The following is an 18775-nucleotide window of genomic DNA, read 5'->3' as shown; positions in this document are numbered from 1 at the left end:
AATGATGATAAGCACGCAAACTTGCGACGCCATGATAATAACTTAAGTACCATTTCGATACAGACTTGAAGTAATGAAACACAACTATGGCACCGAATTAAAGACCAGATAATGCCAAAATAGCGCTTTTCAGGAGTGACAAAAAACTGAAAATCGAAAATCCTGAACGTGCACTTTTTGCTCAAAGTTGAAGGTTACAATCGGACCACCTCGGCTATTATCCAGCAATTATTAGACTATTGTCTATCTCGAAGCTTGTCGGAGATGGCCGAGCTGTTACGATTATTAAATGTTAGTGCAAAACTGTAACCCCATCAAATTTATACGGAATTGATACTGATTTACACTAAATCTGCAAATACAGGGAGTTCATTCGTCCGATTCATATACCCGCTTTTGTCACACGGTGATCTTCGTTGCTTTCTGAAACGAAGCGAAAAGCATATTCAAGAAAGTTAAAACAGATCTTGACAAGGATTAGCAAGCGTTTTCTGTGGATCTGTAGTCCAACACGTCACTAGCTATATCACATAAACATGTAAATAAAATCCATACTTACATAAGAACTGCTGAACACTGCAACGAAAAATGTCAATTTCGATCCCACTCTACTATTTTTGCCCAGTGATTTCGTATATATTTACGAATAAAGACATAAGCTATGCTAGGGTTAATTAAGCCCTCTTCAACACCTATCATCACTCTACTACCTGACTACTACAAAATGTGCGAAAATATATTTGTTATCTTACGTTGATTCAATTCACCTAAAACAATAAGCAATCAACTACATGTATTCAACATTTGTTTCAATGTCAGTACGATGATTAATTCTATCGCAATGATAGATTTTGATTAAATGTTACATAAAACACTGCAAAAGTTGATTACATCCCCGACTACACACCCTTATTACCTGGGTTCAAGTATTGTCTCTCTCGGAATTGATATATATATTTGGGGGGGGGGGTTAATGTTTGAGTTCAGTTTGGTTTGGTTTGGTTTTATATACATGTATATATATATAAAATGTGCCAAAAAAGTTAACAAAAGATATAACTGAAAACATGAACTTAATGCTGTACATGGAAGAATCAGTCACAGATTTTTCATCATTGTTTGAGCCACTTTTTAGCAGGCTACATGAATGTTTTTGCTATGTCTTTGTTATAAGTGTTAGTACATTGAAACTACCTTGTTTTCCAATTTATCTGGTACCAATAATAATCCTACTCTCACAATTCACAGACCTACACATGTATTTGTCCGTGTTAAATTTAACGTCGAAGTACAAACTTTGATTTTTGGCAATATGTGGTAGATGAATGAACGAACCTAAAATTGAGAACATTCATTTTTAAAAAAACAACAACATCCATTCCTCCACCACAGATCAATTTAAAACGTCACACGGTTTAGGTCATCGCTGCCGGAATTATTACATTTATTTCACCAAGAACACCTAATAAGAACACTAACCTTCAATGCAGTTCGAAGACACCGATAGAAAATGCCGAGAAGTTGCGATGCTGTGATATATACTAAGCAACTATAATTGCTTTCACTAATTTCAAGTGTGGAAAATGTGTACCAAAGGGAAGTAGCTGCTGCAAAGACAATTTGCTACTTTCAGGCTATTTTTCATTTGGTTCATTTTCCAATATGGCTGCGTCCATCGGCAACATGTTTGATGTTATGTTAACTAATTTATTTCAATCATTTAATACAACTGGAGAGACGTCTAGCCTTTCATTCCGTGAATTCCTTACACTTGTAAAAAGAAATAAACATTTCTCATCAAAGGTAGTCATACTATTAAAATCTAGTGTTTGTTTGCTATATTGCAACTTATCACTACTCTAGCCCTAGTCATTCTAAAATGCCGTACAGGCTTCTTTTTTAATGATGTTTAGCAATAAAACAAGAAGCCTGGGCGGCATTTTAGAATGACTACTTTTCACTCAGACATGTAATGAAAATATTGATCCTTTAACAAATGTCGTTCTTGCTTTTCGCAATAAATGTACTAAAGTAAACAGTGCTGGAACCTAGTCCACCTAAATGGCCGTCAACCAGTCTTTTGACAATTTTTAGACTATGGCAGACTGGTGACGTCCACCATCCCAGCAAAAAGTAGCAAACGGGCCTTGCGCAGAGGATCCTCGCGGCCACAATTTTTAAATTATCTTTGTTATAAATTCAAATTTCTACGAAAATATAATTGCCTACTATCAAACACACATTTATTTATGTCATAATGCCAAAAAAAAACATGTTCAGATACCATAATGCACTTACATGCATCGATTGTATCCATTAATCTGTAAATCTAGGACAAATCTGACAGGTTGTGTACATGTATGAAACGGGGTAGAGGATTTCGAATATTTTGGTCGTTAATAGGCTCGGTTAAATAACACTATTAAAATGTAACCATTTCAATGCGCTGAACGCTAACGTGTTTGATGGGTCAAGTTGGGAGAAGTTGATGATGATGATGTTCGTGATGATGATGATGATGATGATGATTAGGTATCACCATTTTTGAACACTGTTGCGTTGCTCTGCACAATACATAGAAAAGGGAGGATAACTGTGACTGCGCACAGGGTTAACCATCATTGACGGATGGGTACAAATTTATTCGATAAAAATCAACATGTATAAAAATGGTGGACTGCTACGCCCATTTCGTGACCCAGAGTATATTTATGTGAGAATAACGACTCTAACGACAAATCCAACCCAGTTAAAATCACTGTTAGGTACATTTGTAACAATTATATCATTATTAATCAACATCGATGCATAATATTACTATATATTGTTTCGTCCAGTGTTAAATAGTAGAGAGTTGTAGCGTTACAGGGATACACATGAAATGTTAAAATAATAAAAAAGTATCCCTGATCGCTCATTATTGTAGCTATGCTGGAACCCATTACCATCGGAACACTAGCATGGCGCTGAAAATAACTGAACGAGCCATGCGGTCGGTTCTTACCCAAAAACTTGACACTCCGCCCCCCATTGATTTACCTATAGGCCAATCCAGGCACTCTTGCCTTTCACTTCTGACACCAGTAAAGTTTACCTGGGAGGAAAGTGGGCCAGGTGCGGGGCTTAAATCAAAGACCGCCGGAGCACTAGTACGGCCCTCTAAACAAATGAGCTAACTGGGTGACTGGTTATTACCGTCACACACCACTGTACCTATTCAATATGAAGTGTTAGGTGATCTTTTGTTTTGCATCCTTTCGTTAACTCAATGGTGAAAGCAGTGCGGGGTTAAAAATCAACCCCATTGGTTTAAGGAATGAATTGTATGATTGATGTCATTATCGGGGTATGAATTGGTCTGGTTAAAGTGTGTGGAGTCCGAACTCCATGCATACTTGAAAAAGTCCTATTGCATTTATATCAAGTCAATTAAGCAACTCATTACAGGGTTGTCAATAAGTTTTTGTTGAACCGACTGAAACAGAAAAGTAGGCGGCCAGCAAGAGGGATCCGTGGGCATGCCCCCCCCCTCCCCGCCCGAAAAAATTGAAATCCGGCGCTTCATTTCCTGCGTTCTGGGGCATTTTGGGAGTATTTAATTAAGTTAACCCTTTACTTCATAGATACGCAATTTAACTTATCTATCCATAGCTTCAATCCTTCATACGGAGATCCACGCTTTATCGATAGCTTCATAGATACGTAATTCTAAGTACTCGTAATGTAGGGTCATTTATTTTCATATCTGTTGCTTGTTTATTTGCTCTAAATTCATTCCATGAAGTATAAACATCGATAAATACAATTGCACTAAAAAACAACACTATTTTAAAAATTTTGGAAAATCGCGAAATAAGGTCATTCGTATCAATGATGCATAAAACGTTGACTGCGCAGGTTTGTGGGCATTCCTGTCTTGTTCCCCCGTGGAAATTTACACAATGCTGCAAGTTGTAATTAACTACCAATAATACAACTATATTTTATTGATCACGCGCCTGACGTCACAGGTCATGCTTCAGAATGGTGTCAAAATGTCAGCAATGTTGGATAAACAAAAAATCGTCTACTGCGTCTACAAATACGCAAAATTGTAAGAAAATGATTCAGATTATTGGGAAATTTTAAACCAGTCAATTTATTTTTTCTTCCGAATTTGAATAGACCCAAACTCCATTTGAACCGTCCATTTCGGCCGGCGGCCGGTTCTTATTGACAACCCTGCATTACTTATATTTACACCAATAGTTATTTATTTCATTCACAAATTGTAAAAAAACATACTTCATTTTATTTGAAAACAACCTTGCAGTAATTTTTTCTGGCAAGGCCGAAATGGCTTAGGGGCAGATTTGGTATAAGGCCAATTTGTACAGTAGCAGGGTAAAAATCCATCACTTCAGATCACTTTTAAACGTAAAAATAAAAAACTAATGCTAAATACATTTAACATATTATAAATTTACCTTTTCTAACATGATGATTTTGGTTTTTCTTGGGCCTGCTGGACACAATACAATCAATAACAAGATTAATATTTACACCTAAGCTTCCATCCCTAATATGAACTGCCTTTCGGCAATTGCAATTATCATCAGATGAACGCAACATCTTCGGCTTTGTTTGTATCCTGAATAGTTGCATAACAATATACATGAAAGTTAAAAATTGGTTATCTTAAGATTGTTTTTATTTTTATTTCGCCCTCTCACTCTATTCTCTTCCGGCCAATTTTTTTTCAGCGAAAAACACGCAAATAATGATTGTGGCGTTAGCTTGTTTGAAACAACACAATAAACTTCTCTTTTCAGACTGAGGAGAATAGTTACCTGGTGAGCCATGTCCATCAGTGCCTGCAAGCAAGCAAACAAAGGTATGGCATGTGGCTTAGAAAAATGCAGATTTTGAAGGAAAATTAATTACAATGGGATATGCAATTGTTTTCTTAAACCTGAGACTAAAAGTAAATACATAAATTAAAAAAAACCCATATATTTACCTCAATTATCATGTTTACCATTAATTTAAGTGCAATTCAAAATAATATTTATTTATGATGAAGAAAATACAAAACAGACAGCATGCTTTGATTTTTTTCAATTATCCCTTTTTAACATCTGTTTATGTATGCGTTCTTTGTTCAGGTATGAAGGTTTGCTGTTGTTGGATGTAATAATACAGCAATGTGGCACAGCTGTTTTCCACCAGTACGCTCTCACATGGCTCAAACTTCTAACCAACATTTTACAGGTAACACTGAATTGAATGACTTGAATTGACTCTCCCACAGATTTCATGTTGGCTTCGTTCTTTTCACCTGTGTTCATATTAAGTTATTTTTATGAATTATCTATGTAAACAATCACCAAGCAGTAGTAATCGATACTTTTTTGAACTTTAATTTGTAAAATTCCGCCCAAAACCATCCAATATTAAATAGTATTACTATTATTTTAAACATTTTTGTGAAAAAAGAAGTATTAATTCTATTTCAAATATTTAAGAACAAAAGAACTCTTATTTACAAATTTTATGACACCATTGCTATATACAAGCAATTTGTTCACAAAATTCAAATGTTCAATGTCTCGCGTTTCAAACATGGGATAATTCCTTTAATAGTAATTGTTATTATTTCTAGAGCGTTAAAAGTCTTCTTTGGAGTACTTTAAGATTAAATGATAGTTTTCTAGAAGGAAAGATTATAAGTATCTTCCATGGCTGAGAGTGTAAGTTCATCGCGACCCGAGCATAGGGTGTTTTGCGGAAATGAGGTTTACCGAGTTTCCGCAAAACACCCTATGTGAGGGTCGGGATGAACCTATCTTACACGAGGGGCTATGGTAGATGCTTTTTCTCCCACCTCAGTTAAACAGAATTGTGTAAAAATGTATTTTTTGCTGGAACTCTTTTGTGCGTAGTGAAAATAAATGCGTATGGATATTTGATAATTCGTGATTTTCATGGATATGCTCGCAGTGATTCAGGTTATGTTACTAGTCAAATCGGTCTTTAAATAGTTCGGACTATAGTGGAGCATTATTTCTTGAAATATGCGTGAAAACTTTTTTACGGTGACATTTGAAGCGAGAAATAGTTAATTAGCATTCTAAATATTGCCACAAGACAAGGTTTCTATGATGCTACAGACGACTGTCTTCAACAAGGGAGGTAATTACAATATGGCGACAATTAAAAAGGAGTTCCATACGGGCATTTTATCTTCGCCCGTGGGCAAGATAAGAATTTCTAGCATGGTTAAATTATTGGATCTACTTATCTGAGGTGGGAGAAAATAATCTTTGTTGGATGCATTGTATCGAGTGTACATATTCTATTTCTGTTTTCAATTTAGTACTTTTTCTATATGAATTTTTTTACCACATTTGGTTTTACTGTTGAGAACTGTATGTTCCATTTAAATTTGAAGAATTGATGAAGATTCAACAACTTTGATAGATATACATGTAGTTGCTATAGACACTACTATACATTTATTAGGGTTTTCTCAAGTATGGAAGGTAATTAATTACCTGGGGTCCTGGGACCTTCATGGTTGAAGGAAGCTATGTAATGAAGGAAGTTGACAATAATGTTCGAAATAAACATAGTAAATATTACATTTGCAGGGTCATTGTATCAGCCAAGTATACTCCAGCTGCTGCAAGGTTTTAGCAAGAGTAATCTCCCATTCTCCCTCTTTCTCTGACATTGCAAGGGAGGTAACAAACTCTGGAATACCACAATTACTCCCCCTGCTGCTTGCTAGTTCTTCAGAGGTGAGTAGAGGTAGACTACGGGGATTTCAAAGAATAGCTTATGTTTAAAAAATCATGAAAATTAAAGCTTAAACATAACAATCATTGAAATTAGACTTTTGGATGAACAAGCCCGAATTCATATACTATAGCTTGGCATCAAATTTCTGAACAAGCCATGCTATATCAAATTCAGAATTTGAGTAAGCCTGGAAGATATTTTACCAGTGCAGGGCTTGCGGGCTTGTGTTCGACCACTGACATAAGTGCATTAAAGAACACTCATGTAAATGAGGTTGTTAAAAGTCCTCCTCATAGCAGTTACATGTTCTTCTGTCTCATTGCATCTTATGTTTGAACATTAATTACAGTTACTTCATTAAATAAAATTGCATCAATGGAACTAACACTCAGATAAAATATTGTCTATATCAGTGTCTGCCAGCAGCTTTAGGATGTGTGAACACTTGTATTGAGAAGTATCCGGGACCAGTGGGTCCCTTCAAAACCAAGCTTCAAACTCTCCTAGTTAGGGAACTAGACCTTGGGAACGGCTTTAAGGTAAATATTGATTTTAAAGTTTTAAGTTTGAAATGTGTACTTCTGTCAGTAAAATGTAGTTTTGATGAAATCACTGGAAGTGAGAATAGCCAAATGTCTTAGCATGATGTTTCAAGTTGCAAGAATTCCAAGGTACACAATTACCTGTATATGGCATGTGGAAAGGATTGGTGTGTGGTCTTGTATTGTGGGAGGAACCGAGAGTGCCAAAAGGAAACCTTATTGTCTGGCTTGGTGACCACCAGCCAAACTCATATACGCCCATTCCAGGAATAGAACATGGGTCACTTGAGAAGCAAGTGCGCTTACAGAATAACCAGATTTTCTTAGAACAGTAGTTGTAATCAATTAAAACACAAACCACTTAAAATGTGTTTGACATTTTTCACAATTTTATTTGATCTGAAACAGAGTAATACTATCACAATTTCAGGAGTTGTCTCGATGTTTTGCACTGTTAGCCCAGTGTGGTCCAGGGGGCACGCATGGCATTAAGCACACAGAAGCTTGGAGTGAACAGATGGATGGACTACTAGCAGGTCTACATGCTTCGCTAGATGGATTGTATGCTGATTTGGAGATTGGTGAGTTTTTATTAGCTCATCTGTTTTTCAAAAAAAGAAAAAGGAGTTGAGGTATTTTCATAGCCTTGGTTTGTTGGCATCTGAGGGGGCTACGGCTTGCATGAAATGATAATGTTGTCCATTACTCATAAGTTATTCAAAGAACCTCTGTCACCATCTATTTGAATCTGCCTTATTATCAATGCCCAATGGTCCAATCATGAAGCTATAAGACCTAAAAAAAAAATTTGCTTAAGGTTACATCCTCAAAATTACCTGGTAGGGATTTTCCATATAATTTATGTCAAGATCATTTTCTTGCAAATAGCGCTAATTCTTACAAATGTCACTCATATAATGCTGTTTTTAGAAAGCTTTTATTTGAATTTTTGACTACAGGGCATGTCCCTATATTTTAGTATTTTTGGACTTTGTCTGCTAGTCTGTTTTTTAAAGTTTTGTGCTTGGGTCACTTAAAAGCTATCACTTTCAAACTTTGGAATACCTGTTCACTTTTAAATGTACAATATGAAATACATAAACCATAAAAGGATAAAATCATATGAGCGTTCAGCATCCACATATGGTGCTCTTGTTATAACATTTAATTGATGTTTTTTATTTGTCAGATGTATGGTACCTATTTTTTTTAGAAAATGCAACATACCCGGTATTTTTATTTTATTTTATTTTAAGCCATTCCTATGTCCTCTTCAGTTTAAAATCAGCTTGAATAAAAGTTGTCAATCTTCCGGTTTTTAAACAATCATAATTATGTTATGCTGTGTCTTTGGTGATTTGGGGAAGACCTGAAGAGTGATGTCAGATGCCGGTTGGAGTGCTACATGGGGATATTATCTACAAACATTTTGTGAAGAGAATATATGTTTTATTGTTGAACAATTTCATTGTGAATATTCTTTATTTTTTGCCTTCTCCTGTTTTTAAACTGAATGAAAAACATGTTGTTTTTTCCTCTCCAATTTAACCAAAATCTGTGAAACATTTTTTGAATTGGCCTGGAGTTAAATTAACCAAAAGCAATATTTCTTTCATCCTCATGTACATGTTTCGTTTGGTGTTAAACTTTGTTTAGTTGTTTGAAAGTTAAGAAGCTGTACCAAATTAAATGCATTTAAAAGGATTAAGAAACAAATTTAACAATGCAGATGTAACATTTTTTCAGAAACCAGTCAGCCGTATCAAGGAAGGACCCTCAGTGGTCTAGGTGATATAGATTTTAGTCAGCCTGACAGAGTTGCTGCCCTTGTTGCAAGATGGAGATCACTTACCTGTTGTCTTCAACACTTACTCAGGTTGGCATTCTGTCACATGTGGTTTATGCTCTCAGAAATTAGACTTTTGTACCTAAAAGCCCTGGGCCCCATTCAATAAAGATCTTAGTTGTACAGTGAAATTATCTTAGTGTCATTATTTCATTATTTTGCTAAATATTTGTGTGAAATTAACCTTTGCCATTATTAAAGTTTGAAACAAAGTTGAAGAAATAAAAGAAATAAACTTGTTGCCTTCTGTGACTTAGAAATAGAAATAGGAACCAGCCCGGCTATATAAAATTACAAAATCCAAGGAAGCCGAAAAAAAATTCTATCAGGGCTGTGCAGGTCTTTAGACTTTTGTAATATTTGACTGTAAGGTAAAGTTTGCTTTAAAAAAAAGCAAAAGCTAAGGGGAAATTTAAGAGTAGCTCATTCATTATAAGTTTATGCTTTAAACTAGATATATTTAATGTTTCCAGAGAGGAGTTCCCGGCAGTGGTGAAGGTACCCACAGAGGACATTCTGCAGCTCGTGTTGAGGTGTCTGTCTGTCAACATCATCATGCTGGTATGTCTCATTATAACGTTATAAATGTTATGTGTTCAGCTAGGCTTGTAAATAGAGTCAGTAAAAGGGGGAGAGTGGAATATCTGGATAGGGGCCTGCCTCTACCCAGGAAACGCACTGGAGATTGGTTCATATCAGCTGATATGATTCACAAACCAGCTAACAGAACTACATAGGTATTAAAGTGCATGTAATTTATAATTAAGATTCATCAACCCGCAGGCATTTTAGAGATAAAGTGTCAGCTAATGATGTTAAAGTCAGAAAAGCAGGTCAATGATTGTGTCATGTCAAAGGTGATATAAAGATCTTACCAGAAATCCCCTCGCCTGCTGCCAGTTTAAGTCAAGGATATTTAATCTATAGGGACATCACATATGGTATCAAGTTGATATTCATTTCATTGCCTCAAATTTGTTTTTGACATAAATACCGGCTCAAGTTCAATTCAGACAAATTTAAGCAAACATACTGAAGTAATGACTAAAATAACTCCATCTTCAGACTAAGATCTGTTTAATACTAGTAGTTTAGAGGAATGTTCTGTGAAACTGTTCCCCATTCTGCTTTTCATCAAGCATGTAACAGAGCTAATGGGTCTATTAAACATAAGCAATCAGCCTCACATCCTTGTATCACACCCATATTTTCCTCTCTGCTGTCTCTTCAGCATCTACGAAAGGAACTCATTGTGAAAATGTAGAGTTTACTTTATGGACAATTGTAGAATGTAAGCTCTACAAAATGAACATTTCAATATCGTTATATACGAAAATATGCTCAGGTAAAAAAATGTTATTACAAGGTTATACATAATATGATGTGCAGTTCAGACTTGTAAAATTTAGTTTATTAAATTGTAGATGAGGCGTGAGACGAGTGAACGGTGTCTGTTAGCGGGCCACGTCCAGGAGTTACATGTACATGCCCTACATGTCCTGCAGGCTCTCATACAGTTGTAAGTATCTAGTTTACGTCCTTTTTGAGTTCTGGCATACTGTGAATAATTATAGTACTTTTTCAGCCAAAATACAAACCTTTCCAGGACATTGAATTCTCATGAACGCTTTGAAAACAGAGTTCTTAAACAAGTATTGTCTTCCACTGAATCTGAATAATTTCAAAAAACTTCTATTAAATACTTTGCCGATAACAAATGCTATGATGTTGTTTTGTAACAATAAAGGGCCTGTCAATCATGGAATAATGTCAATCATGCTAGGTTTTTAACCAGGTTTTCACGTAGTGAAACCTGGTTATTAGAATGACGAACATCGTTGTTCGGGCGGGCGGGCGGCCGGGCAGCGTCAAACTCACCTATGAAACTGAATAACTTAAGTAATGGTTGACATATCTTGACCAAACTTGGTCTATAGAAAGAGTTTATGGGTACCTTTCATGGGATTGCGTTTGGGGTCCATAGGGTCAAGATCAAGGTCACTGTTACTAAAAATAGAAAAATGGTTGAAACTGAATAACTTTAGTTAGGGATGACATAGCTTAACTAAACTTGGTCTATAGGAAGAGTTTATGGATACCTTTCATGGGATTGCGTTTGGGGTCCCTAGGGTCAAGGTCACTGTTACTAAAAATAGAAAAATAGTTGAAATGAATAACTTAAGTCAGGGTCCACATATCTTGACCAAACCAGGTATAAAGGAAGAGTTTATGGATACCTTTTATGGGATTGCGTTTGGGGTCCCTAGATCCAAGGTCAAGGTCACTGTTACTAAAAATAGAAAAATGGTTGAAACTGAATAACTTAAGTTAGGGTTGACATATCCTGACCCAACTTGGTATAAAGGAAGAGTTTATGAATACCATTCAATGGATTGCATTTTGGGTCCCTAGGGTCAAGGTCACTGTTACTAATAATAGAAAAACAGACACAGGCTGAAGTTCTTCTGTCAATCATTAAAAACCTGGTTTCGTCGCATTGCGGCGTTTCTTGTTTAACCTTTGAATAAGCTTGTATGGTATGATTTTCCCTCTTCAAGTATAGGAGCAACATGCCTATGTCGGAGTGATTATTGGCGTGTAGAACGCAGAAACTGATCTGGTCTCATACAGCTTGTGACGGGCAGGAGAATAACTTTATTTAGGTTGTTGTAAACTATTGTTATCTTGTCTTTTTCTTCTCTCTAGATGTAGGAGCAACCTCCTCCCCCATGTCAGGGTGATTATTGGTGTTGACACAAGAGCTGACTTGGTCACATACAGCTTGCGATGGGCAGGAGAACAACTTTGGTTAGGTTGTTATAAACTAATGTTATCTCCTCTCTAGATGTAGGTGCAACCTCCTGCCCCATGTCGGAGTGATTATTGGCGTGTTGACACAGGAGCTGACCTGGTCACATACAGTGTGTGACGGACAGGAGAACAACTACAGGTTGGTTAATTGTGATCTAGCTACTCCTCCCAAGAATTGCTACATCAGGATGGAAAAAATTACCTCTCTCAATGATTCTTATGCTTATTCTTAAATCTGATTTGGCTAAAATGTTATTTGATGGGGATCAGCTCTTATTGAGCCCACTGGTGTCTAAATAATATATTGATTTGTTCAACATAGTACAAGACAGTAATCTGTGAATATTTTTCCTCAAATTATGCACCAGTCAATTGTAACCACGGCTCCCCAGGTCCGGGGATAGCGGGGGAAACTGGCTTTTTTTACCTGTGAGGCAGCCCCACAGTGCCTAGTGAGTGCGGTGGTTTGGATTTCGAGCCAAAAATAGTGGGAATGGGCCTTACCTAGGATGTCCCGGGGATGTGGAGGCATCCAGTAGGGATTTTACCAGCAGTGTGTCCTCGCAAGGTGTTGATTATACCTGAGATTGGCTGGACCAAAGTCAAGGTCATTGTTATTCCTCGAACCTCGAGGGCTGTGGTTACAATTGAATGGTGCATTACAAAATCAGTATTTCTTTAACAAATACTGTACATTTGTTCTTTTCTTTTCTTAATTATTGTCCTTATTTTCACTATATGAAAGTACGTTTGGCTTAATTGTTGACTATTATATTTCAATTTAGATATTTTTCCACCTTAATAAAAACTGCTGAATAATTAAATTTTTGATTTTATATTTTCTTTTGTTTCAGCTACCTACGAGAGGCAGTTTACCAGACTTTGAATGTATGGATGCAAACATTGGATGGCAGTTCAGGAGTTGAATCAGGGGAAGCCACTCTCGTCAAAGAGATTCTGCATGATTGTCTCCCTTTTACTGATACTCTCAAGGTTAGAGACTAGTTGTATAATTACAAGATGTAATAGGAATTGAATGTAAAAATCTATCGCCTTTAAATTGCCAACCAAATTATGATCAGTTTGTCTATATGTTTGCATTGGCTTTACCCTATTACTGGTAGTATGTGTAATTGAATGAGATGACAGGATTGGATATTGCTCTGATACGAATATGGACAACTAATATTACTACTATTTAAGAGGCAATATTCAATATCATTCTCATTATTATTCTTAGCAAAGCCACAGTAATTCCATTAAGTGAATTGGTTAATTGTTTTTATAGCCCAATGAAACAATACTCCTAAATTTATGATTTAATTTATTTAATTGATAATTAAATACAGCCCTAGGCTATCATAATATGAAAGAGAATTTTAAATGTATCACTTTCAACTACAAGTCAAGTTTGGCAGCTGAAAATGGGCACCAGTATAGTGGGCCCTTTCATCAAGATTTCAAGGAGCAATTTTATACCTTCATTAGTTGAAAGTTTCTGATGGGTTCGAAATTGCTCATAGGATTCTTCGTAGCATAAACATTCCAACAGTTTCTACCAAGAAAACAGTCTGTATCATTATGCAAGATGAAATTGTACCTTTCTAAACAATAAAGCCAAAAGAAATCAATGTAAACAAAAAACAAATTTATTTCAGATAAGTTCCACTTCTACTAGTGCCGACCAAGGGGTGCCTGCTAGCAGTAAGAAAGCCAAAAAGAGAAGAGGGTACCAGGAGATAAGCCAGGGGATCAGCTCCCAGAGGAAAATACAGCCACTGGCAAATGTTGGACTGGTCAGGGCTGCGTTAGAAAGTAAGATTGGATTGTGTTATGTTTTGGATTGTGTTATGTTTTGTCTCCATGTTATTATTTGAGCATCACTCCCCTAAAAAAAAATGGGTGCTTTCATTTTAGATTAATATCTTTTTAACAATTTGTTTTAGAGTCTTTAAATTTGGTATGCATATTGGCAATGGACAGTAGATGACCCTTATTGATTATTGGCTCGACAATTCAAAGTTCAAGAGTCATTGTGGCCTTGCCAAAAAGGTTGTGCTGACATTAATTTGATTTGTGGGATCATATTTATTTTCACAAATTATTCAAGCTAGCTTGGTACCAAGGGATTTGTGAGGTAATCAACTCTCAAAGAATAATAACTTCAACTGACATAAGGCTTTTAAGAAAAATAGATTCATATCAATATAAAGACTTCAGTAAGTTTATTTTTGTGTATGTGTTTCTGTTAAGGAGAGTTGATGGTACAAAAAGATAGGTCAGATCATTAGCTTCAGTTAATAGAATATAAAACAGCAACCTCATGTACATATAATTGTGTTTCTTATGTGTAGCTCTAATTTATATGAGGCAATTTTTGTGTTCTGCTTTAATTATGTATCGTGGGCAAATATTCACATCTTGCTTTGCTATTTTGACTGGAGTTAAAACCACAAACTTTGTCCCTAACATACCAAGCATATTTGAAAACATTTCCCTAAACTTGAATATTTTTTTAGGGTCAAGTTACAATGATATTACAATATCTGCCCACTTCTTATTGCAAAGTAAGCTTGACAGTATGATACAAACACTTACTTTACCCAGCCCTGTTGATAAGAATTATATTGGCACTTTAATGTATAGACGAAAACATTCTCCAACATGGCACAATACTCTCTACGATGATATGTATTATTGATTTGTTTCAGCCCTACACTGGATGTTAACATCAAGTGGCAGCGAACTGTCACAAAAGTCTGCACAGGTTTGTGACACTTTGTCCTGCAGTTAACTGTTTGTGAAGCAATTTTACGTCTTTTGTTTTAGTCAGCTAAAAGCTGTGTTTTGTTTATATATTTTTGCCATAATATAAAACATTAAATGTCCAGCAATGCTTGATAGATATCTTGGCTGGACAATTCCTGTACCTTTTAAATCTGAGTTTATAGTTGGCAAGTTTCTCAAAGAAAAAAAAGTTGGTTTTAAACAAAGGTGGTGTCATCGTTATTGTAGTTGTACCACTGTTGGCCATAAATCATAAACCTTAAAAGATGTGAAAGATAACATCAAGCAATTTGTTACCCATATTCACTGTGACAATATGCACCTCTGTAGCTAGTCTTGTAACTCTTGTTAAACTATGTATTGAGTTATGTCCCTTGGTGAAATGAGAAAACACTGAGTGTTGCCATCCGTTTTAGTTTTGTTTTTTGAAAAAAAACTTACTGAATTGTTTTCAGTCTGTCCTGGACTTCACCATCCGGACCCTACTTGCTCTCCAGCAGTCACCTGTTCCCCCTGCCCCGTATGCCGACTTCCATTGTAGGCGTGGCCTGTATAGAGCCCTGGGGGCATGTGTGATCATGCCCCACCCACAGCTACCCTCACCACTACAGTGTACCCTTGGGATCTTCTCCGGGGGATTGAGAGACAAACATGTGGAGGTGAGGGAATGAATTCTTTACAAAAGTAATTCATTTATATTGATGTAAATTGTGCTAAATTGCATTGGAATCTCACATTTCCATTCTTGAGAAAAATAAGTACCAGTGTCCATTATGATACATTTCTTAGAAAGCACACCTGTCCCCAATATCATAAAAATATTGAAGTAATTACTCATTTTCAAGCTCAACTATTTTTTTTACCACTTAACACCATCACATTATTCAAAATTAGTAATATTTTACTCTTTTACAAGCACATTCACTAAATATTAATAATATGTAAAACAACCACAGTTGTAATTCCTTTCTTTTTACATTTCATGCAAGATTTAAATATTATTCTCAGTTGAGGCAATACTAAAGTTTTCTCATGACATTGGGGTCAGGTATAATCAGATATAACCCACAGCTGTTTAGGTGTAAGGTAGAAAGTTGTACAACAAGACTCATTCTTATTTTTATATTGATGTTTGGTCAGAAAATGGAGTTATTCAAACCTTTCTTGATTCACTGATGTTTTACTGTATTCTACTTCCTCGTTTTTAGTTGTGTATTTTCCGATGAAATGAGTCTTGCAAATTAGACTTGGAAGTGATTAGCCCAGAATTCTTACACTGCTGCTAGGCATGAACATTTTTGACAAGCCCTGTGGTAAAAAATCAAGAATTTGAGCCCGGAAAGCATTTTACCAGTGCAGGGCTTGTGACTTGTACCAATTTTGACCACTTTAAAATTGGTATCTTTCAGGTATCCTCCTACTGCATAGAAGCCATGAGAATGTGTGAAACATTGATACACCCAAGGGTCCCCTGCCTGAATGGACCAGTTATCTGTGGAACCCTCATCAATATAGGGCTTGCTGCGAACACTGGGGACCGTGGAAAAGGGCTAAATGGTGCTGGTTTGAATGGTAGAGAGATGGCTGTTAATGACAAGGGAGATAATGTTCACAGTAGGATGGATCACATTGTTGGCGATCGAGAAAATGCAAACAAAACTAATGGAGTTGGGAGACTTATGATTGAACCAATGATCAGTATAAATATCGAAGGACAAAATGAGGGAGGGAAGAGGAAAAGAGATGAAGATGTTGGGGGCAGTGATCCATTGACTCCCTCTAAAAAACAGCATACCCAGCTCAGTAAAATGACTAATGATGTTGCTGTTGTAGATATATCAGATGATGATGATGATGATAGTGAAGATGATAACGAAGATTACACAGTGATTGAAAAACAGATGTCCGAAAGAAATGTAACTGATAATCTGAATGCTGAAAAAGTTTCAGAAACTGGAATGACAAAGACACAACATGCTGAGAATGGGGAATCATTTGAAGTAATTGATGATGAAGAAGTGGCAGGTTTGAGTACAGGTCTAGGAGTGGCAGTGGTAAATGTGTCTAGTGATGATGATGACAAGAGAGAGAAGGAGAAGGAGGAAGGGGATGTGGAGAAAGAGAAGCAGGTATATTTACTGATCAGTATGTGTTAATGATTTCCAGACTTTTATATGTAACAAAACGTTTTCTCTCATTGTCTGTTGCCATAGCCCTTTGATTGAACATGCATTAAACACGTGTTAAACCTGAAATACGATTGATCTGTCTATTTTAATGCTGAGTTTCCTTGAGTTAAATTTGACCTTCTCAATTATCTCATATCTATAATAACATCAATGATCATCATGCAGCATGCAGTTCCATGCTATTACTGCTTGCATTTAAGCCATACATTGCATTTCTTTAGTAAATAAGTCTGTAATTATACATGTAGTTATTGCATGTACAAAGTTGAATGATTGCGATTAAGGCAAATGTTTTTACTCTTTATTCATAACGCAGTTTGCAAGAAACGTTTTATTTTCCAGGAGCCCACTGCTGACCTACGGAACATGCTAGACTCATTTGTAGACGTTGGCCCAGATTCCGAGTAGACCATAGTGTATATTGAAATGAAATATAAACAATAATAAATGGTTGAAAGGTGCAAAGTTTATCACATTATTTCAAATTTGCGCAACAATGAGTTCTTCCCTGGCCGTGTATCGGCCTTGGTGGTGTCATTACGTAGCGTTACGTTTTACCTTGATCTCAATTGTATGTAAAACTAGGTCACAAGGTCAAATCTTAGAAAATCCTTTGAAACACACTTAAAGCATTATATATTGTCCTCTATCAAACTTAATCAGAATGTTTCCCCTTAATGAATTCTTGGACAAATTTAAAACTTGGTCGCATGTGATCAAATACAAGGTCACTACGTCAAAATCTTAGATTTTATAGGCAAATCAGAAATTAAATAGTTTGCAACAATTTCATAGTAACGTTTAGTCGGATTATGCTCAACTTTGGACTCGATGTTACCCTTGATGAAATATCCGCGTATTTTAAAAGTGGGATACATGTGCTCAAAATCTAGGTCACTAGGTAAAATTTTAAAATAAAATCGTTGGAACATACTAGAGGCAATATAACCGTTCTAACATTTATGAACCTAAATAAAAATGTTTCCCTTGATGAAATCATTGACTAGTTAGAAACTGGGTCACATGAGGTCAGAATCTGGTGCACAGCTTGGTCAGTTCTTGGAACCAAATATTGGTATTGATGTGTCAGACATGGTTCAAACTGTGGTCAGAATGTCCCCCTTGATGTTATCTTCGTAGACTTAAATAGTGAATCACATTTGGTCAAACACTAGGTCATTGTGTCAAATTATATAGAAATCTTGGGACCAAACAAAGGTAATATATCCGCTACAATCTTATATTTTTGCAATATTTCTGGTCCAATTTTCATGAAACGTAATAAGAATATTTGCCTTTATGAACTATTTTATTAGCTTGAAACTTGGTAACGTGGAGTCAATACGCTAGGTCAAATCTAAATGTTACCCTTATATCCAATGTAAAAGTCTCCCATCACTCTGCAGCCCTATTGCTTGTTTCACCAACACGTGATTTCCATGCCGTGTACCTTGCCTAATCTGGCGGATGATATCAATTCAACAAATTTGCTTGTTCTTTTTTATACGCCCGTTCATAGAATGGGACATATTATAGTTTTTCTTGCGTAGAAAAAAGGCAAGCGAATGTCCATGATATTGTCTGATCGATAAATTTAGAAGCCTTTGTCAAATCATCGTCAGATTTGGTCAGTATGTGGATGATATATATCCCATCTAGCCAAATTGCACGATTCATACGAGAGTTATCGCCCTTTAAATATAGAAAATACCTTAAATCGGTATTGTTACACTTTAGAAGCCCTTGTCCAATCATCACTTAGTTTGGTCAGAATGTGTATGGCATTATATCTCGGACAAGTTTGATAACCAGCCATATGG

The 18775-nt window shown here is 36.1% G+C and overlaps 1 protein-coding gene across 1 annotated transcript; it reads left to right on the top strand.

Moving 5' to 3' along the window:
- The first annotated feature begins 1659 nt into the window (after positions 1-1659).
- Positions 1660-17420, top strand: LOC128218964 (proline-, glutamic acid- and leucine-rich protein 1-like). Its single transcript, XM_052926752.1, has 16 exons — positions 1660-1803; positions 4812-4873; positions 5145-5250; positions 6630-6779; positions 7194-7319; positions 7753-7903; positions 9069-9198; positions 9642-9729; positions 10593-10687; positions 12014-12118; positions 12834-12972; positions 13638-13794; positions 14691-14746; positions 15222-15425; positions 16176-16895; positions 17298-17420. The coding sequence occupies exons 1-16, from the start codon at positions 1663-1665 to the stop codon at positions 17361-17363; spliced, it is 2496 nt and encodes an 831-aa protein (XP_052782712.1). The 5' UTR covers positions 1660-1662; the 3' UTR covers positions 17364-17420.
- Positions 17421-18775: the final 1355 nt, after the last annotated feature.

This window comes from Mya arenaria, chromosome 15 (genome assembly GCF_026914265.1).
Source record: "Mya arenaria isolate MELC-2E11 chromosome 15, ASM2691426v1".
Taxonomy (NCBI): Eukaryota; Metazoa; Mollusca; class Bivalvia; order Myida; family Myidae; genus Mya; species Mya arenaria.
This window is presented reverse-complemented; position numbering and strand designations above follow the sequence as displayed.